At 42.5% G+C, this 21,212-nt stretch overlaps 3 protein-coding genes across 3 annotated transcripts; all 3 read right to left on the minus strand.

Moving 5' to 3' along the window:
* Positions 1–1,275: 1,275 nt before the first annotated feature.
* ugcg (UDP-glucose ceramide glucosyltransferase) lies at positions 1,276–9,554 on the minus strand. Its single transcript, XM_071472134.1, has 10 exons — positions 9,131–9,554; positions 6,846–6,990; positions 6,329–6,431; positions 6,105–6,206; positions 5,902–6,014; positions 5,282–5,460; positions 5,098–5,184; positions 4,765–4,872; positions 4,327–4,405; positions 1,276–3,883 (listed from the first exon to the last, which is right to left on the minus strand). The coding sequence occupies exons 1-10, from the start codon at positions 9,226–9,228 to the stop codon at positions 3,713–3,715; spliced, it is 1,185 nt and encodes a 394-aa protein (XP_071328235.1). The 5' UTR covers positions 9,229–9,554; the 3' UTR covers positions 1,276–3,712.
* Positions 9,555–10,591: 1,037 nt separating this feature from the next.
* Positions 10,592–12,035, minus strand: LOC139614677 (molybdopterin synthase catalytic subunit). The gene is made up of 5 exons (XM_071472142.1): positions 12,015–12,035; positions 11,421–11,534; positions 11,131–11,287; positions 10,878–11,001; positions 10,592–10,798 (listed from the first exon to the last, which is right to left on the minus strand). The coding sequence occupies exons 2-5, from the start codon at positions 11,530–11,532 to the stop codon at positions 10,712–10,714; spliced, it is 480 nt and encodes a 159-aa protein (XP_071328243.1). The 5' UTR covers positions 11,533–11,534; positions 12,015–12,035; the 3' UTR covers positions 10,592–10,711.
* mocs2 (molybdenum cofactor synthesis 2) lies at positions 12,015–13,862 on the minus strand. The gene is made up of 3 exons (XM_071472144.1): positions 13,708–13,862; positions 12,472–12,596; positions 12,015–12,153 (listed from the first exon to the last, which is right to left on the minus strand). Exons 1-3 carry the CDS (start codon positions 13,717–13,719, stop codon positions 12,027–12,029), a joined length of 264 nt encoding a protein of 87 aa, XP_071328245.1. The 5' UTR covers positions 13,720–13,862; the 3' UTR covers positions 12,015–12,026.
* Between the last annotated feature and the right edge of the window lie 7,350 nt (positions 13,863–21,212).

A 21,212-nucleotide genomic window follows, 5' to 3' on the forward strand; every position in this document is an offset into this window, starting at 1 on the left:
CATGTTGGTACAAATAACGGCCAACAGTTCACATACAAGTTGTAACAAGTTACAGATGTAACAAAGGCTTGTAGCGTTACACACTTGTATGTTACATACTTGGAAAATTGGGAACTTTTAAGTATTCTTACATGTTATGTGTTAATTAGTTGTAAACTTCAATCTTACATGAACATGTTAATTGTTTCATTTGTTCCATGTCACAATGATTCAGTAGCACCTGGAACAGGTTACGTACTCGTTACACAATACATGTGGGTGTGAGTATTTTAAGATGTTACTTTAAATACTTGTATAATGTTACACATTATAACATGTATAGTGTGAAATTACAAGTATGTAGATACAAGTACACGTTACGCTTGTATGTTATGTACTTGGCACAAGTAATTTGTTAGTTACTACTTGTATACTTGAGCATTTCACTACACGTTATAAGAGATGTATTGTGTCGTACTGTAAAATACTTTTACACACTTATGTTCATGAGCTTGTTACACATTACAAGTGTTGTAACATGTTGAAATACTTGTTTTAAACCATGATACACACTTCAACATGAATGACTTCCTACAATCTGTTTTACATTGTGTGTACTACTGTGCGATCACAGCTGTTGTTACATGTTACATGTTTAAGACTTATCTTGTATGTTTATGTCACACACAGTTACTCTAGGTTACACGCTTGGACCACGCTACATGAGAAACAAGGAGTTACTTGTAACATGAAAACAAAATGTCTGAAATATTTGAAAATCTAAAAACACTTAAGTTTGTGAAATACTTTTAAAACTTATCTAAAATTATTTAGAGAATCTGAAACTGTTCAGAGCTCTTCTCCCACTTTACTTTGAAATTCACTTTTCTTTTTTCCTGTGAACTGTGAATAAAACAAACAGATTTGTTTACAGATGGAAACAGTGCGATTGGCCTCTGACATCAAACTGTTTTTATACCTGAATGTGTCCTTTGTTTCTTCATGTTAATGAATGTAAAGTACTTGTGGTGCATCGTGGGAGCAGGTGGGACTATTATTGTTATTATATGAAATATTTTTAATATTGAACCAGTGCATGTTGGGGGGGGGCTTTTATCTGTGCTTGATTTAGAAACAAAAAAAAAACAGTTGAATTTTTTATTTATAATGAATGTGTGACAGGAAGTTGTAGCATGAATCACTGAATAAATAAATAATCTGACAACCAGTGGCATCGACTGTCTGTCCTCAGCCAATCACAAACCAGGACATTTCCAACAAACAAACTGCTACTGATTAAAGTTCATCTTTGAAAGGATAAAACTTTATTGTTCCTGCGTTGACACAATCCTCCGCTGTGGTCGGCTCAGTCTGCAGGCCACCTCAGAAAACTGTCATTCAAAAAACAACAACAATAAACAAGGAAGAATCCTACTGATCCTATTGGACGACGGTGTCAGGGGTTCGTCCGACTCAACGCTGATGTCATCAACCAAACCGCCTGTGGCTATGCTAACAGCTAGCAGTAAAAGTAATGCGGCTTTACAAAACACCAGTGATCGTCCACACACGCGCACACACACACACACACACACACACACACACACACACACACACACACACACACAGTGTTAGACTGCAGAACAAAAAAGTTTCAGTGACGTGAGCATTTTTTTTTTTTTCTTTTTTTTTTTGGTCCGATGTTTTTTGAGAATCACATGAAATGTTGTGACCGTTCAACGTCACAGAATACTGGAATTCATTCAGTGCTGAACCATGTATTAGTCTTTTTTTTTTTTTTTTTACCAGGTAACCCCCCCCCCCCCCCCCAAAAAAAAAAAAAAAGAAATAAAATGAACACAAACAAAACTTAGAAACCGATTCATTGTCGTTAAAGATTCTCTGATCTCATTGGCCACTTGTGTTTTTAACTTTTCTGTGGAAACACTTTGTACAATGTTTTTTTTTTTTTTGGTTTGTTTTTTTTTTAATTATTAAATTTCGCCAGGAGAACATCTCAGAAAATACATTTTTTACAATTATGAGACTGACTTACAAAATAAATGTCACAATTATGAGTTACTTGTATAATGGTTTCAGAACAAGAAATTAATCCATGAGGATTAAATAAAGACCATGACAGAATCTTTTTTTACTAATTACAAAAAGAATTTTGTAACTCATTATAACTATTTTAATAAAAACTTAACAAAGATATTTTTCCGTGATTAATTCTTGTGAAATTACAGGTTTTCAGTTTTTGTCTGTTTTTTAGACCAGTTTTGTCCAAACAAAGATCTGAGTCTTTAAATCTTTAGAGGCAGTTTTCTTCTTCTTCTGGAAAATGACAGGTTGTTTTTTGTTTCTTTTTCCTAAATAAGCCGAACAGAGAACATTTATCAGAAATCACTCTCCTCTCTGACTGTATTCACAAATCAATATGTTTCATTTTGACACTCAACTATACAGAAGCAAACGAGACAAACTGGTCATTTTACTGTAATAACGACTGGATTTTATAATTTTGAGATAATTCACCTTTTCAACCAAATAGTTGGAGCCACGGGCACAAAACTGAAACAACGTTCAGGCTCCTTCAGCTCGTTTGTGTTTAACCGACAACTGAAGAACTGAAGGGAAACAAACTGCACAGTCTCAGAAAATCAGACCCCACGACAGGAAAAGTAAATTTAGTTCCTGGTTCCTGAAAAACATCAGCAGTTCCTATAAAAGACCCGTGGTGTCTAGGTGACTAGTTTCCTGTAACAATGAGACATAAACACATGAAAACATCTGAGTGAGTTTTTCTCTGGTGAAGGTTTCTGTGTTTAGCTACTCGTTCGGGTTTTGGCCAAAATTCAATTAATGCAAAACTATTTGCAGTGTTTTTATAGAAATTACAGCTGAAATAATTAGAAACTAACTGAAATTTCACCACAACTGAACTTATAGTTTAATTTGATAACGTCTGTTTGAATTCACTTCAAAATTTTCCTCAAGTTATTTCAAGTTTAAATTTTTAAGGCTTTTAAAATCATCTGTGAAAAAGTGTCAGAGGATCAAAAACCTTCATTCACAGAGTCTCTACCAAAACCTGGAGACACAAAAGCAGGATTCTTACATTTCTGTTTTTGAACCCTAGAAATATTCAGAATGAAAACGTTTATTTGAACTTGACAAAAAATGTATGCAGGTAAAAAATTTACCTTGAGGAAATTTCAAAGGGAGATCGAGACGAATTCAGACGAAGTAAAACATGTCGATGCTTTAACTTCAGGTTCAGTCACAGTTCAGATTTAAAAACTCTAATTATTTTGGCTGTTTTCATAAAAAACTGGTGAAACACTAACAGTGAAGCCAACAGAGGAAAAACAGAAAAGTCGGCCAATGAGGAGAGAGAATTTTAACTCCTCTGATTGGCTGATTTTCTTTTTTTTTTTTGTTTTGTCTTCCTTCCTGCGATCTCATTGGCTTGTTCTGGCATCATTTACATTTAGCACCAAAAGAAACATAAATAGTTAAAAATACACACACACACACACACACACACACACACACACACACACACACACACACACACACACACACACACACACACACACACACACACTTCAGTTTTTTTCTGATAAAAAACAAAACAAATAAACATCAGTCTTTTTTTCTCGCCCCCCACCCATGTTCAAGGAGAAGAGGAAGAGGAGGAAGATGAAGGTGCAACCAGTTGCCGTGGTAACTAGACATCAAGGATCTCTTCTGCGGTGCCGCCACAGCGCAGCCGGTAGCGACCCGTCCTCCAGCTGATGGTCGGGTCCCACAGAGCTGACAGGAAGATCTGCACCGCCATCGACTCTCTGATGAACCAGGCAACGGCGAAGTCCAGCTTCGAAAAGCACAGAGGGCCCCCCTGCAGGATGATGTCACTGATCAATCACCAATCAATAAGAGGCTGAGAATCTCAACCTGTAAGATACAGGCTATAAATTCTTCCATTTATTTCTAATGTAATTTTATACATTAAATACATTTAGCTTATATTTTTTTAAACTTTTATAAAAACAATTTGTTTAATTTGATATTATTTGTTTTAGTGTTTATTGCATTAAATATTTGTTTTATTTAAAAACAAGTTTTATCTTTGTTGTTTAAAATGTAGTTTTAACATTTATTTTATTTACTGTTTTGTTTTTGAAATGTTTGAATATGAAGCAAACGTTTCTCTACAGTCCACAGATATGAAATATTATGTTCATAAAACAACATAAAAGTCTAAAACTCTTTAGATACACAGTAAACGAGTCTGTCTATAACGAGCAGGTTGATATTTGAATAGAGTTGAATATTTGATACCTGAACTCCGGTGAGCTGAATGTAGTCAGAAATGAACCAGGCCAGACAGTGACACATGAAGAAAACCATCATGTCCCACCTACAACAGACACACAGCCATTTCCTTACACATGATATTTATCTAACATCCTGTCATCAGTGCATCATTAACACTATCCTTCATTTATATAGACAAATAAATAAAAAATACAAAGAAAATAAAATGAAGTACTTTAATCTAAATATCCATAAATCTTCCTGCTCTTTATTATAAACCTTTGTTTATAATGTTGATCCACATCTGGATCCATTTAAACAGAGTCCGAGCGACGTCACACCTTCCTACCATCCTTTCAATCCACAGAGAAGAATCGACTGTTTCCATTAAATCCACAGACTGACACCTGACCAGGTGGATACAGTCGCACATCATAACCCGCTGTCTGATTGGCTGTGTACCTGAACACATGATGAGCAGCCCAGCCAATGATGAGGCTGGCCAGGAAGCACTCTGAGACAGGCTCTAACACGGTGGCAGGAAGCATGTTGATTCTCAACTTCGTCCACCTGAAAATATTGAACATTATTTGTATCAACTTATTTGATTGACAGTTAATCAATTAGTTGAAGAAAAGAAAATGATTGATTGAATCCTCGTTTGTGGATTTTGATCATATTTGATAGTAAACAAATAGTTTAGGTTAATTTTCATTCATGTCATAGACTTGATAATAGACTGGGTCAGATGTGAATAATATAAACAGCCAATCAGATGAAGAGTTCTGAGTTCACCTGATCATGCGGGACTGAAACTGGCCAATGGAGTATGACCCAGAGTTCTGCAGTGCCACCTGTGTTGCCATGGAGAACTTCCAACCTCTGAAGAAACAGATGAAGGACAGGAAATAAATAAATCATCATCCGAACAGCTTTAAACACAAAAACATCTGTCAGGTACTAATGCTAACGTGCTAACCTGTCGGCGATGGCTTTAGCCATGAAATAATCTTCAGCAATGTACTGAGCAAAGGCGACCAAACCACCGGCCTGATCCAACACGTCCTTCCTCATCAGACACGACATCCCCGTCACACACTTTATCCCCGTCACATTAGCCGAGATGTAGGAACGAGGGTGGGACGTCCCAAAATACACCTGGAGACAGGTAAGCATCTGTTAGCATCAAGAAAGCCACGAAAATCATTTACTGTCATTATGTCAGCTGAAATGGAGAAGCTAGAGAGATAAGATAAGATAAGATAGGACTTTATTGATCCCACCACGGGGAAATTTGTGCGTTACAGCAGCCAAAACACAGGAGTAAAGAGCGCAGAAATAAGAGCAGCAAGCTAATGATAGAGTTAGTATATTACACTGTTAGGAAATGAGTACGTGTTAGCATCAAACAGCTAATTAGTGCACCTGAAAAATACAAGTTATACATGTGTTATATTAGCTTCAAAGGCTAATGCGAAATAGCGCTCATAAACACAGTTAACCATGATGTAAGCATTAGTATTTGGTCGCTAAAAGCTTTTATCATGTTAGCATTAAACCATAAGCAGTGTGAGCATGGCGTTAGCTTATTAGCCGTACCTGCTCCAGTGTGGCGGCGAAGCCTTGGCGGTCAGCAACATATGGCAACCCATGGACCAATCCCACCTTCTCTGTCATCTGATTGGTCAAATCTGTCAGGGTGTCAGGTTTCACTGCCCCACACACACACACACACAGAGTTAGCATTAGCACTGATCAGGAACAGTTGACTGTCAAACTAAATGAGCAGCGGTGGTGCTGACCTCTGATGCCGCTGTCACAGATCCACACCAGGCCGTATTTAGCTCCCTCGTAGCCTGGCATCAGGTTGTTGATCTTGGGGTTGATTCCAACTTTCTTCCCCCCTGAAAACCAAGGAACACATGCTAACATTAGCTGCTAATGAAAGACTGATCAAATCAAATCAGATGAAGTGAGTTACAAGAGCAGTAAACAAGGAAACAAAAAAAGACCAGTTGCTCCTCACCGATGAACAATCGAGCGTCGACGTTGGGATATTTGCCCAACAACTTTTTACAGACGTCAACAGCTGGATCGTCCTGGTCCTGAACGCACAGCAGGATCTCATACTGCAACACAAGCGATTCAATTACACAACCCTGAAAAACTGACGATGTTTAATTTGACGGTCGTCTGGGAAGTCAGACTGTACCACAGGGCAATCACATGGTGGTTTGGGCAAAGTGGGAGGTAGGAGAATGGTAGTCAGGGGCAGTAAAACGGTAGAAATTGGGCAGTTTGGCATAGTCAGATGGAGGCTGGGGCAGTTAAATGGTCATTGGGGCAGTCAGAAGGTTGTTGGAGCAGTCAGATGGACGTTGGGGCAGTCAGAAGGTTGTTAGGGAAGTCAGATGGTCTGGGATAGCTAAAATGTTGGCTGGTGGCAGTAAGACAGTAAGTGGGATGTAAGGGATCTGATGGTTGTCGGGGCAGTTGGATGGCAGTGAGGGGTAATTAGCGGGGGGGGGGGGTGTAATAGTCACCTTGGGGTAATCCAGTGTGAAAAATGTCTCCAGGTTGGAGATCAGGTTCGGGTCGACGCCCTTTAGTGGCTTCAGCAGAGAAACTCCTGCAAGCTGCACAAAGGACTGTTTAACCTCTGACCTTTTCTTGTGGAGATGGAGACGCCTAAAAAGGCAGAGAGACAAAGGTCAAAGGTCAGAAGCCTTCAGCTCATCAGCACCTAAATCAGAAAAACACAAAACCGTCCCACAACTGTGACGCAACAGGAGGTTCATTTCCAAACACTGGGATCAGTTTTCTTCTTCTAGACTCTGACTGAAGCTGGTTCTCAATCAGCTTCTAGACTCTGACTGTAGCTGGTCCTCACAGCGGCTCTGCGACAGATGAGTCGATGTAAATGTGATGATGAGACTCAGACCACCTGTTTGTGTTTGTGACAAACTGTTGAGGTCAGACAGAGAGAAGCTGAGGATTTAAAGCTGCGTTTACATTCACAGGTAAATGATGAATGATTAGTCCTCACTCTGTCTCTGAGGCCGAGCCCAGACACCCTGAGCAGGAAACTCCTTTCAGCCTCTTGTATCTCATTGTTTCAGTCATTGTTTCAGGGTCTGAACGAAGATCAACTGATGAATCAACATCACAGACACAGACTCTGATGGTTAAACAGACCGCTCTGTTTAACGGCGCCTGTGAACCCAGTAACAACAACCATCCTGCAAGTTCACGTCACGAGCTGGTCGTGTCACATGGCGTGGTGACATCTGCTCTGCTGGTCTTTTCTTCCCCGTTTCTAGTTAACCAGTGAATGACAGATGAGATCCAGCTGATAAAAGGAGTGAATCTAATAACAGATGTGGAGTCAGCAGAGGTCACAGGTCACAGTCACCACACATGTCCACAGGACGATTCAATACTTAATTCAGTCTCAGTTCATCTGTAATGAGTCAGTGTGAACCTGAACACACCACACACTCCGTAATGTCCCTTTTCTTACAGCGTGGGAAAGTGCTTCTGTATTTTATCAGGAAATCTCCCTTCACATGTTTTCAATTTTCATCAACAGTCTCAGAGGATTTATAAATAGTCTGTAACCCTGAAAAGATCTGGAGGGTCTTTAAAAGTCCTGGATACTTCTGAAAACCCACTAATCTTTTACATAAACAGTGTTTACCTCTGGATATTTTGTGTATTTAGGTAAATGAAGAAAATACAGATAAACAGGCCAAAGACTACAAAGCTGGATTGTTATCATTGTTATCCCTAAAATCAATGATCTTTCAGGAACTTTCATTGAATTTCCAGGCCAACATGACAAGTTAAAGACTAGGGTTCAATGTAGTGTAACTAAACACATCAAAACCAGACCACAGGTGTTGAAATCTGATTTTTAGAGTCACACCTAAGGAACTAATTGAGTAAGAAATACTGGAAAACCCATGTTGCCTCATAACTCAAGCCTTACACAATCTACTGCACCGAACACAGTTACAACATCTGTCGGTTTTAAACCGTCGTCATTATGGTCACAAGTGAATCACTACAGAAAAATGCATAGTTTCTAAAACTAAAACCTCTGTTATTATTATCTATTCATTCCGATAAAAGGAGACAAGTTTAGTTTAATCTGTACCGACAGCCACCCTGTAAAGTTGGTGGAAACAGTCCTGAGAATAACCTGAAATGTATTTAAAACCTTGAAATTGGTGGATGAAGTCGTTTTACGTGAGTGAGTTTAATACCGATTTAAAAACCGAGTCTTAACATTTTAATGAGCCATTTCCTCTTCTCCACCGTGAGAGATCAACGGCCGCTGACCACAACATCATTAAATCATCACATTTTTCTATGGACTTTGACGTCAACAGAGGAAACTGGACATGTTTAGGCTAACTCTAACGAACCGCGACGGAACCTGTAAAATAATGTAAATACTGTAAATAAATTAGCTTCCTTACTAACTGACCCCGCTGGATACCTTTATATAAATTATCCGATTATTGATTCAGTTTCCACGAGCTTCACGGACCCGAGTGAGCGGAATTCACTGACAGAGCTAACCGGCTAGCGGTTAACCAGGAAAACGCCCAACAGCTAACCGTCCAGATCTGGAGGTCTAATCGGCTATCCCACATCCAGAAACCCGCAGAGGAGCTCCGCTAAATTGATTTTTTTCTTTCATATTGAAAGTGACAAACATGTTTGTAAAAACCACAGAGATAAACGCAGGAAAAAGAAGCGTCGTTCCGCTAGCTGTTAGCATAGCCGTTAGCCTAGCCGTTAGCCTCATGGAGCCGCCACTCACACATAGATGATGGACATGCAGTGCATGAGCCACAGCACGAAGAACAGGATGAAGCCGAACACGGCGAGTCCCTGCATGGCGAGGTCCAGCAGGGCCATGGTCAGCGGGGGCTGCCGGGGCTGAGGGCCGGCTCGGGGTCCCGGATGATCGAGATAGAGTCGATGAACTGGCCTCGGAGCGGAGTCAGAGGATCCGGGCTTGGTTTAGGCCCACGGTCCGGCCTCCCGCCGATAGCGGGGCACGTCAGGGATCGGTCCCGGTCAGGGGCTCGGGTGATGGGGATACAAAGACCAAGCTCGGCCTGGGGATGCTGACGGCCGGGTCAAGGTGCGAGCTCCAGTGGTTTGACTGTCAGCAGACCGGCCGACAGTCAGCTGACCAGCGGGGGGGCGGCGGCAGGCACGGGACTGAGGTAACGGAGAGGACTACTTCCTGCCAACTTCAAAATAAAGGTTTTTATTTGTGTTTGAATGGTTCCGGTAATGTCGGGGTTCAACACACTCGAAATTTACACGACTTTTTCATAGAGGTCAGGTCAAACTGTGGAAAAAACAAAACATGAGACACTGGGAGACTCAAAGGATGATTTAAAATGTCTTTCATCAATGTCCGCACAAAGTTTTATCTTTGTTTGATGTTTATTTTCCTGTTTTTTACTGCATATTTTTACTTTACCTTGATCTTCTCTTATTTACTGGTTGCACAGATTTAAACTGTTCTGAACAAATAAAGTTTATTATCATTTTAAATACAAATAAAGATGAAAGGGACTAAGATGAAAGTTCAGGCTTTAGACACAGGAAACAATTTTAATTTGTTCATCAAACACAGCAGCTGTTAAGGTGTGGTTCATTAATTTAAGTGTAAATATCATTTAAAGTCATTAACAGGATTTAAAGTTGGTGTCTTTCCATCTCTTCCATCATATTTAACATTTAATATTAAATGGTTAAATTGGAGACTTAAGCTTTAACTTCTTGTGAAAGTCATCAACATCATCTAACGTGAGCACGGATGATGTTTTACAGATTTTTCTGAAACAGAGTCATAACCTCCTTCAGGAAATTAATATTCAATGCTCTGTCTAAACACACCAGTTACCTGGTAAGTTCCACCCACACAGGTGAGTCACTGATCTCGGTTTCCTCATATAAAGGGTGAGGAGGGAAAGTTTCCCACGTCACAGACTGCTGAGGAAAACAAGATTTCTTATCAGACTCAGCTGACGTGTTGAAACTGATCCAGGTTTGATTGCTCATTGCCAAAAGGTCTCTGAAGACCCAGAAACTAGACTACAGAGACCAGCACACTGAACAGGTCCACTACACAGGACCAGACCCCAGGACCAGGGCCCCAACAGGTCAGGACCAGACCCCAGGACCAGGGCCTAGACTAGGACTAGGCCTAGAGGATCAGGATCAGTCCCCCTCTGATGATGTCATCTCTGCACACAGCACCAGGTTTATGTATTTATGTGTTTATTGGAGTTCATGTGTAAAGACTCAACACACTGTTTATTGACACCGATCATTAGAGCAGCTCATCCACAACACAATCAATCAAAGATCAATAACCTTGATTTCACTTTTCTCTCTGAACTGTTCTGTGACTGGACCAGGGACACTCAGAGTTCTCCTTCCAGCTCGCCTCCCGAGTGTCATACACCTCCTGTTGATCAGTCACATGATCAATAATAATAATAACAATCAAACATGATAATCAATCAATAATCAGGACACCTCAGTACCTTCTTCCAGATGGGGACGCTGGCCTTCAGCTGCTCGATGCAGTACTGGATCGCCTGCTGGCCATCATGGCGGTGGGGAGACGAGATTGCCATGGCAACACTGGCCTCGCCCACCTTCACCCACCTGAGGGAGGACGTTCAGGTGAGTTTGACCTTCGACCCCCCCCCCCCCCTTCAGAGTTTAACAACAAACTGGTAAGACACCATGGTTAGCATTAGTAGCTAGCAGCTAGCGTTAGCATTAGCGCCTCACCCCAGCCTGTGGTGGACACAGATGTGTGTCACGGTTGGCCAACGCTCTCTGATGTCAGCACACAGTTTGGTAAACTCTGATTGGGCCATGAGCTCGTACACCTCGTACTCCAGACCAATCACTTTCCTGCCGTTCACTTCATCCTCACGAGTCGTACCTGTGAGACACACACACACACACACACACACACACACACACACACACACACACACACACACACACACACACACACACTGTGGTACATACTTCTAAACTTTGTGGAGGAAACATCTGGATTTTTTTTTTCTAACCTATAAAAACTGAAACGGCTCCACAGGAAGTGCTGCTGACAGCGTCCACCACTTCCTGTATAGACAGCCAATCACGGCTCAGCTTTAGGACGTCTCTCCGTTCCTCCGACATTACTGAAAAAAAAACATCAACATGTGATGTTGTTGTGTGTCTCCTCAGTTGTGTTGTTGTGTGTCTGTCTCCTCAGTTGTGTTGTTGTGTGTCTGTCTCCTCAGTTGTGTTGTTGTGTGTCTGTCTCCTCAGTTGTGTTGTTGTGTCTCTGTCTCCTCAGTTGTGTTGTTGTGCGTCTGTCTCTTCAGTTGTGTTGTTGTGCGTCTGTCTCCTCAGTTGTGTTGTTGTGCGTCTGTCTCCTCAGTTGTGTTGTTGTGTCTCTGTCTCTTCAGTTGTGTTGTTGTGCGTCTGTCTCCTCAGTTGTGTTGTTGTGCGTCTGTCTCCTCAGTTGTGTTGTTGTGTCTCTGTCTCTTCAGTTGTGTTGTTGTGCGTCTGTCTCCTCAGTTGTGTTGTTGTGTCTCTGTCTCTTCAGTTGTGTTGTTGTGTGTCTGTCTCCTCAGTGACATGTTCAGTGTATTGATCTTTGATTAAAAATGAATCACCGTCTCCGTCTCTTATCCTCCGCTGAGCGGCGGCACCACGGCCACCTCGTCCCCGTCTCCCAGAGTCACCACCTGGTCGCCGATGGCAACGTACTGCTGACGCACCGCCAACACCACCTGATCCTGCAGGACAGACAGTCTATACACACACACACACACACACACACACACACACACACACACACACACACACACACACACACACACACACACACACTGTGTTGGAGGACGACACAGTCACTTGCTGACTCCTGTACAGACAGTGTTGCATTGTGGGTACTTTGTGATGATCACTGTGCTGATGTTTTCTGGATCAATGCCCCGCCCCTGCTGGTATCTGGCTCCTCATCAGGAGTAAACAGCCAATCAGCACTGTTCTCTGTGGTGACCCCAGGTGTGTGTGTGTGTGTGTGTGTGTGTGTGTGTGTGTGTGTGTGTGTGTGTGTGTGTGTGTGACCTCGGGTGTCGCTGTAGCAACAGACTCCAAAGGTCCCGGCTGCTGATTGGTGTTGGCACGGCAACAATCTCCTCCTGCTTCACTCCAGTCAGCTCCACGCTCTTAGCGAAGTACAACACACACACCTGAAGAGGAAATATAGACACACACACACACACACACACACACACACACACACACACACACACACAGCTGTGAAACTTCAGCACTGAAGAACTTTAACCAATCAGGTAACGGCCTTCAGAATTAGCCACACAGGTGACAGACAGACCCAATCCTCATCCTCACATTTATTCTAAAAATCAATAAAACTTTTCATCCCATAGAAGAAGTTTTAAAATAATCAAATCAAAGCAGAATATCTGTAAAAGAAAATGTTTAAATTCTCACAACACGACACAGGTGAGCACACCTGAGGTTCCTCATTAAAGCTCATCACATGAACAAGGTTCTTAAAGAACACGTGGACTCCAGAGCCTCTGTTCTGTCCTGGGATCTGAGCCAATCCTGACCCTGAGGTCAGAGGTCAGGGGTCAGAGGTCACACATCCTGTCAGTGAAGACCACAGTGACACACACAGCTTCTGAGCCGGACCAGGAATCAAGTCCTGAACGACCCAGTTGTTGTTTACATCATATCGTCAAACGGGTTTTGACTGAAATGAACATGTAACAGTCTGATCGTTGACCTGGTCTGAGGACCGGGTTCAGGACCGGGTTCAGTGTCGGGTTCAGGACCGGGTTCAGGACCGGGTTCAGGTCCGGGTTCAGGACCGGGTTCAGGTCCGGGTTCAGGTCCGGGTTCAGGACCGGGTTCAGTGTCGGGTTCAGGACCGGATTCAGGTCTGAGTAGGATCTACGTCCTGCGTTTGGTGCGTTTCTGCCCTCAGGCAGCCATGACACACAGAGACCAGGCCCTACAAGATCTCCATCAGAAAAACTTCAATTTTAAATATTTATCACCTTAACGACAGATTTCTCTTAACAGCTGGAAGAACGTGATTTATTCTATTAAAACGTGGCCCTTCTTTAATTCGGCGCCCACTTCACTCATCAATACACATGCTGTTGTAACTTATGCAGGTCTGTTTGATTTAGTTGAACAGAGTGTCTGGTTCATCCAAGCGGTGTTAAATTGACAAGAAATGTCAATGGAGTCTGGCTTGTGCTTCCTCCCTACACGCTCACATCATGAGAACAACGTCACAAAGGAAACACGCAGACTGTTCTAACTCACCTGAGCAGTCATGAATGCTCCTGCGGCTTCCGGACAGGTGACTGAACCGCCTCCACCACCGAGCGTCGCTTCTTCTTCTGTGGATTTTAATGGCGGCGGACAAACCGGCTCCCAGGCGCATTACCGCCACCTGCCGGGCAGAGGGTGGAGCAGGAGGTTGTTCCCGCGCCTGGGAAGTGATGAACTGTCAGTACATGACTGGCACCTTCTGCTTTATGACGCAGTCCAGCTGTGGGCAAACCTGGTGCCTACATCTCCCACAATGCAACTCAACCAGTGAGCTATGCTAGTGTGCAGAGATGAGTTCTGCAGGTTTGGTCGGTTCAGGTCTTTCTAACCCTAAAACACGTGAACTGATGATCTGTTTCAGTTAGAGCTGATTTTCTGTATTGATCGTCTGATATTGATGAGGAGCAGGTGGTGCCTCCGTCCGTTTGAAACTGAATGAGTTAGTTTATGAGTCCAGATGTTCGTTGTGTCTCCTTATTGATTAAACCTGTTACTGAACAGCTGCAGCATGAAACTCACCATGGACTCATGAGGTCGTCCGGAGGGCAGGGGTCAACACCTCCACCTGCTGAGGACCCACTCCTCCACCTGTTACACTCCTCCACCTGTTACACTCCTCCACCTGTTACACTCCTCCACCTGTTACACAACTTCACCTGTTACACTCCTCCACCTGTTACACAACTTCACCTGTTACACAACTCCACCTGTTACACAACTTCACCTGTTACACTCCTCCACCTGTTACACAACTCCACCTGTTACACTCCTCCACCTGTTACACAACTCCACCTGTTACACTCCTCCACCTGTTACACAACTTCACCTGTTACACTCCTCCACCTGTTACACAACTCCACCTGTTACACTCCTCCACCTGTTAACGCAACTTCACATTAACACAACTTCACCTGTTAACACAACTTCAAGGGTCCTGGTGAACGGTATTGTGGGATTTGTAGGACATGAATAAGTGAATAAATGTGTGTGCAGGACCACAGTTGTGTGTCTCGACCTGTGACACTGTGTGAGCTCCTCCATCATGAATCTGTCATCAAACAAAGTCACACCGCATCATGTTGATGTCACTTCCTCTGTTGCCTTGACGACCGGAGACGAGTGAGCTCAGGGTCGGGTTCAGGACTGAGGTTTAGGACTCCGACCTTCATCTCAGTTCATGATGAAGAAAAGACAGAACCTGGACTGATCTTAACAACACTCAAGTTTCCATCATGTCTTCTCTTTAAAAAAGGAAAGTTGAACTCTCCAGTGATGCATGCTGGGAATTCTGCTGATGAGCTTCATTATAAAGCTTCGTTAAAGGAGTTGAAGAGCTCAGGTCACGGCTGCTCATGTTCATCAGGAAATTACAACCAGACATTTGAAGCTGGAGAGCCTCCTCTACATCACTGTCTCATGTTTGGTTCAGACTTAAAATACAAATTAATACAGACTTGAAGCATCAATGACAATATGGCTGTTTGTTAATGTATAATAAACTGAACCCCATGATTTCATGAAGACTCACGAAAGGCTAATGAGGATGTGTTTGTCTCTGCTGCAGCATAAACACAGAACCTGTCGGACACTGAGTCACTGATTCTTCTGGTTTCACCTGTTCGGCTGCATTCAGCCTCTACCTGTGAAAACACTTCACAGCTGATTGAAAACACCTCAAACTTTTTAATGACACTTGAGTTTTATGACTTTTAGTTTTTACACATGAAAATGTGAATAAAAAAAAGAAACTGACAAGTTGAACAACTTAGAGTTGATGATGATGATGATGATGATGATGATGATGATGATGATGATGATGATGATGATGAATGAAAATATCCATGGGAGCGAAAAACAGCACCCTGCAATGCATTCTGGGAGAAAGAGTTGTCATAGGAGCAGAATGAACAGCTGATCACCTGCTTCAAAACAAATTGTACAAGAGTCTTGTGTGTGTGTGTGTGTGTGTGTGTGTGTGTGTGTCTGTCTGTCCTGGTTAATTAGTGTGTATTAAAGTGTGAACAGGTTGTTCCTGAGGAAGAGCCTGAACCTTCACCCTGACTAAAGTGTGTTAACAGCCCACAGTCACAGTGCTGTACGGCCTCCAGGGACGAAGTCTCAACCTGACAGGACCGTGTACAGATGACAATCTTACACTGAAAACATTAAAAAGACAAAAGAAATAATCGTCCACTTCCAGAGACACAAGGGTGACCTCTCTCCACAAACTATCGAAGGACAGGAAGTGAAGATTTTCTTGAGTGGTGGACACTCAAGAAAATCAACCTGTCTGTGGAGCATCACAGCAGAGAGAAAAAACCTCGAGTCATAGAAACATCCCAGAAAATCATCCGACTCCCCCTGACCGCAAACCGGGAAACGTTTCTCTTCAGCAGCCTCTCAGATACTGCTTCACAATAAAACACATCTGGACTCTGTGTTCAATGAATCGATTGATCGTTTGTTCTGTGAAACATCAGGAAACAGTGAAACACGTCCCTCACTGGTTTCGGTTTATGAAGGACAGAAGGTGTTTTAATATGAAAGAAAAACAGGTTGGAAGGAGAAACACAGCAGAACCTCACAGGAACAAAGCAGGAACATCCACAGGCAGAACCCTAACCAACAGAACCAGAGACTGACAATAAAAACAGAACCAGGTGTGTGGTGGGGCTCAGGTGATCACTAACAGACAACAGGTGGAGACCTCAGGAACCAAAAATCTATTACACAATGACAACTGGGGGAGGGGGGTGAAGGGTGAAGGGGACAAGTACAGTTCAGGTGTGTGCTTCACTGAACTGAGGTGTCACAGTCCTCACAGTATCTCACCTGTTTTACTACACCTGTGAAATAAATGCAGTGGAGTAGGAAATACAATATTTCCTTCTGAAATGGAAGTATAAAGTATCACAAAATGGAAATACTAAAGTAAAGTACAAGTACCTCAAAATTGTACTAAAGTACAGTACTTACTGTACTTCATTACCTTCCACCACTGCTGATACAATGACTTCAGTCACATGGATTTAAATATGGTTCAATGAGCCAACAGGTTGTTATAGAAGCTGATATCAGAACATGAAATAATAAACTTCAGATTGATGTCAACACGTATCTGTGCAGCAGCTGCTCCTCCATCACTGCTCAGGGCGGAGCAACAGCGTTTGTAACATTAGATCATATGATATTTTATACTGGTGATGAAACAACAGGCTGGAAATGAAAGGACGTGCTATCAGCTAGCTAACATTAGTTAGCTAACCTGTAACTTAAAGCTAAAGTTGGAAACTAGCTAACATTGGCGTTCACCAGCTTGTGCAACACAGGAGCAGAGACTTGAGGACGGAGCCACTGACGGGCCCCCTCTATAAGGAGACCCCCCCTCATCAGAGTCAGACCCTCTAATCCCAACTGAAATTCTCACCTTTCCAAAATAACGTCAGTCTCACATCTGAACCTGGAGCAAAACATTTCACTGAAACATCAATGAATCACTTATTAAACTTGCTGATTGATTTTCATGTTGATTGACTCGTCAATATGAAATTGTTCTGCTCTCTTTATTTAACATTAATATAACAATAAAACAGCAGCGCATAATTATACACAAGCAACAACAGCTGTCCCCAGGAGTTTAACATTCAGGTACAAATATCACACAGGTAAAGAAATACACTATTATAAACAAACAGGTGTGTCCACACAGGTGTGTGTTCAGTGGAAGAATGAAGATGATCATCATGAGTATCACAGGAGTCCAGGTACAGGCCGAAGAGTCATGTGACCCGTCCTGATGATCACATGACTCTGTGTTTACAGCTGATGAGTCAAAACCTCTCTGAGCTTCTGCTCATGCTCAGATGATCTTTGTTCCCAATAAAACTTTAATTAAAACCTGACAGAGACAAAGCAACATCCAGGCCTGTGACTGGGCTTTGTGTCTGAGTATTGATCAGTATTGATCAGTATTGATCAGTATTAATCACGTTCCACTTTGTTCTGACTGAAGCATCATGAACATTTATCCTGAATCCGAGAAACAGGCTTCACTTAAACAGCTGGACATGTTTGTTCTTCACAGCTGCAGGTTCAAGCTTAGCTCACACACCTGAGGAGGATCCACCTTCACCCCAACTGTGACAGAAGCTTCAAGATGTTGAGACGTGAAGAAACAGTTCGTGTTTGTAGATTTCCTGTCTCCTCAGTGTCCTGTGAAGTCTCTGAGTTTCTCCTTCATCTTACCCAACTCATCAGTGATCTTCTCACACTGCTCACCTGAGCAGATGATGGAGCTTCTTAACTTTTCATCCTGCTCAGGGGTTAGAGTGAATCTGAAGACAGCCACAAACAGCTTCAACAGACCATCTATTATACTTATCCCTGTTACAACTACATCCAAAACTCCTTCACTCATGTCTCTCAGTGCAGACACTTGTCTCAGGATCATCTTAAACTTGTGCATCTCTGTCAGAATCTTTTCAGCCTGAACTTCAGATGAGTTTTCCTCCAACTTTTTACACGTCGTCTTTATTTCATCCAGCTTCTTCTTCACTGGTTCAACAATCCTCAGGAATTCTTTTCCCAGCTCTTCCACTTTCTTTGCATGTCCCCTCTCTGTCCATGTTTTTGTTAAATTTGCAGAAACAACAGTAACACCTCCACCTGCTGCTGCTGCTGCTCCTGCTGCTAAGCGCAGTCCTCCAGTTAATGGAGCAAACATGCTCCCAAGTCCAAGTGCTGCTCCTCCAGTAACAGCTCCTGCTGTTCTCGTTCTGTCTGTATTCTTCTGCATCTTTCTCACATCATCAACAATCCACTGAAACTCTGACAATCTCTCTCATCCTGTTCTCACTGTTGTCAAAGCCCTGAATGAATGAATTTGCATATTTAATTAGTTCGTCCATTAACTCAGACAGATGAGGAGGCAGCTCTCTGCTCCACCTTCTTGGTGCTGAGGCCATGTTCAGGAGGTTTGACTGTCAATCAAACTCACGTCAGAAAGTTGAACAGTTGAAGTTCAGGTCACCGCCTGTAATCAGAGACAGACACAGGTCATCAGACACATCACCTGATACAGACTCACACAGCTCACAGAGATGATGATGATGATGATGATGACATAAATCAGCTCAGAGATGCTGTAGGTCATAATCTGGTGGTGGGGGGGTTGGGGTGGGGGGGTTCTCCCTTGATTCTCTGTCGGATGGAGATTTTTAGTCTTGTCAGCAGCAGCGTGTCTCTGTGGATCAGGTCCAGACTGAAACAAACCCTGATCTCAGAACAGCTCTTTGTCCCATAAAGGATCTGATGCCTGTTTCATTCATCATGTAGTTTACTGCCGTCTGCTGGTGGCAGCAGGTATCGTCTCTGAAGATACTTTGACCTCCAGCTGATGAATCTAAGGTTCCTGTCATGTTTGTGGGTGTGACCGTGTCCTGGTGACGGAGGCTGGAGCTTCAGGTGGAGGTTTGATCACTGAGGATCCTCCTGGATCTTTGACTGGTGATCAGCTACAGACACAGTGAGCGATGTAAACTGTCTGAGACTCAGCTTCTGCTGTACTGAGATCAGTTATGATGTTACAGCTTCATGTGCAGACGTGTGGAAACTACACACACGTCTGCACATGTGTGTGTTGACCACTTAAATAGTTTAGTTAATCACTAAACCAGTTACGTGATTAACTTTATCATCTGTGTGAGATGTGCAGTAAGTTTGAGAAGACAGAATATTCACAGCCTCAGACAATGGACTTGTCTCTATACTTGTCCTATTAAATCTCTATTATTATTATTATTATTATTGTTGTTATTATCATTATTGTCATTATTCATTGGCACTACTGTTATTGTTATATTTTTAGGTTTTTGTCATTAATGTGAAAGGGACAGTTGGGTTCCTGCTGAGGAACCAGGGGATGAGGGGACGCTCGGCCAGGTGAGCCAACTGCTGCTGTTATTATTAATAACACCCTCTCTTCTGATTGGCTGACTGACCTGTTGTTACTAGAGCTCCAGAGAGAAGCCTGAGAGAGGAGATGTGAAACTACACTGAGATGGTTTTTGGTTCTTAAACCACAAATATATAATATATATATATATATATATATATATATATATATATATATAAGTGTAAATGTGTAAAAGTGTAAATATATATAAGTGGAGCAGGTCTCCAGTTCTGGATCTTATCAGTATTAATGTTCACGTGTTTCATACTCACTCGTCTCTCTGTCTCTATCTCCTCTGTGACTCTTCAGTAGAAGCAGAAAAAAGAGAAAAACTTTCACAGCTGGATCCTGAAGAAAACTTCAACCTGTTGAGTCCAACATTCAGTCTGTTCATTTGTCCTTCAGCTGGTTTCCTCTTGTTACAGGTGGATGCAGGTCTCACCTGAGTGGCTGCTTCAGTGTGGACCAGGATCAACTACACAACTGACTGTTGAGGCAGGAGGGGAGAAAAGAGAACAACAGCTCCACCCGTCCTGCTTCACTGCTGCTGAAGTCTCAGTTTCTCTGAAATCACGTGACCACACACACACACACACACACTTGTTGGTCTTCCTGTAGTTGTGGGGACACTGTTTATAAACAACTGTCAGTCTCCGTCAGCATCAGTCTTGTATTTGGAGTCTAGCAGTAGATGTACGAGCACATTGGTTCTGATGAGACACACACAGATCAGAGCTGAACAACAACCTGCTTCACAGGTGACAGCTGTCAGTCATCAGACAGGCTCTAACGGCGGGAACATCGTTGAAACTTTCTCATGATTCACTAACAGGTGTGTAGATTAGTTTGTGTTCATCATATCATGAATGTAATTGTGCCTCAGGGCTGAAATGTGATATTTTATATTTTTTATTCAACATAATAAAAGAAGCCTCAGAGCTTCTTCATGAAGGTGTGAATGTGTTCAACAGACTTTCTGTCACTCTGTCTGCATCACAGTAGCTCTGGACCTGAGATAATGTGGGTTAACGATCGGCCGTTAAAGATTATTGATTCCTGTTAACATTAAAACTTCAGCAGCTGGAGAAGCGTTGAGAACAGCTGAGCGTTAAATAAACAGATGCTGTGAGGTCACTTCATTCATACAGTGTTTGTCCTCTTGTCTGTAGAATAACAACCCTCAGGTTTAATCATCCACATCCTACTGTAATGTGTTGTCACCTTGTTTCATGTGAACTGTCTGTAGCCTGTAGCCTGCCACCGTTTCAGGCTACATGACGTTTTTATAAAGATCATTTCAAACATGAGACATTATTCTAATAATCACTTCCTGTCTGGATCCACCAGTAATAAACTGGTCACAGTATCTTAATCTGGACTAGTACAGGGGGCTGTTTCTGGACAGGATCGACGGGGTCAGCTGGTGTAAAACAAAATTAGTTTTAAATTACAAAGGCTCACAAATCCCAGTTTAAGCCCTGGTGGCTCCTCTGCATCGAGCACAGACACACTTTACTGTCTTACTTCTGAGTCTCTGAATTAG

Source organism: Trachinotus anak, unplaced genomic scaffold (genome assembly GCF_046630095.1).
Source record: "Trachinotus anak isolate AG129_WGS33_773 ecotype Australia unplaced genomic scaffold, CSIRO_AGI_Tana_v1 ptg000035l, whole genome shotgun sequence".
In the NCBI taxonomy this organism is placed as follows: domain Eukaryota; kingdom Metazoa; phylum Chordata; class Actinopteri; order Carangiformes; family Carangidae; genus Trachinotus; species Trachinotus anak.

Coding starts and splice junctions, on each gene's coding strand:
- mocs2 (XM_071472144.1), bottom strand. Junction 12,154..12,471: donor TTGCTACAGCGACACCCGAG/GTCACACACACA, acceptor GTGTGTGTATAG/ACTGTCTGTCCTGCAGGATC.
- LOC139614677 (XM_071472142.1), bottom strand. CDS start 11,532: ATGTCGGAGGAACGGAGAGACGTCCTAAAGCTGAGCCGTGATTGGCTG. Junction 11,288..11,420: donor AGCCGTTTCAGTTTTTATAG/GTTAGAAAAAAA, acceptor TGTGTCTCACAG/GTACGACTCGTGAGGATGAA. Junction 11,002..11,130: donor TGTGTCCACCACAGGCTGGG/GTGAGGCGCTAA, acceptor GTCCTCCCTCAG/GTGGGTGAAGGTGGGCGAGG.
- ugcg (XM_071472134.1), bottom strand. CDS start 9,228: ATGGCCCTGCTGGACCTCGCCATGCAGGGACTCGCCGTGTTCGGCTTC. Junction 6,991..9,130: donor TGCATGTCCATCATCTATGT/GTGAGTGGCGGC, acceptor CTGCCTTTTTAG/GCGTCTCCATCTCCACAAGA. Junction 6,015..6,104: donor CTGTGACAGCGGCATCAGAG/GTCAGCACCACC, acceptor TGTGTGGGGCAG/TGAAACCTGACACCCTGACA.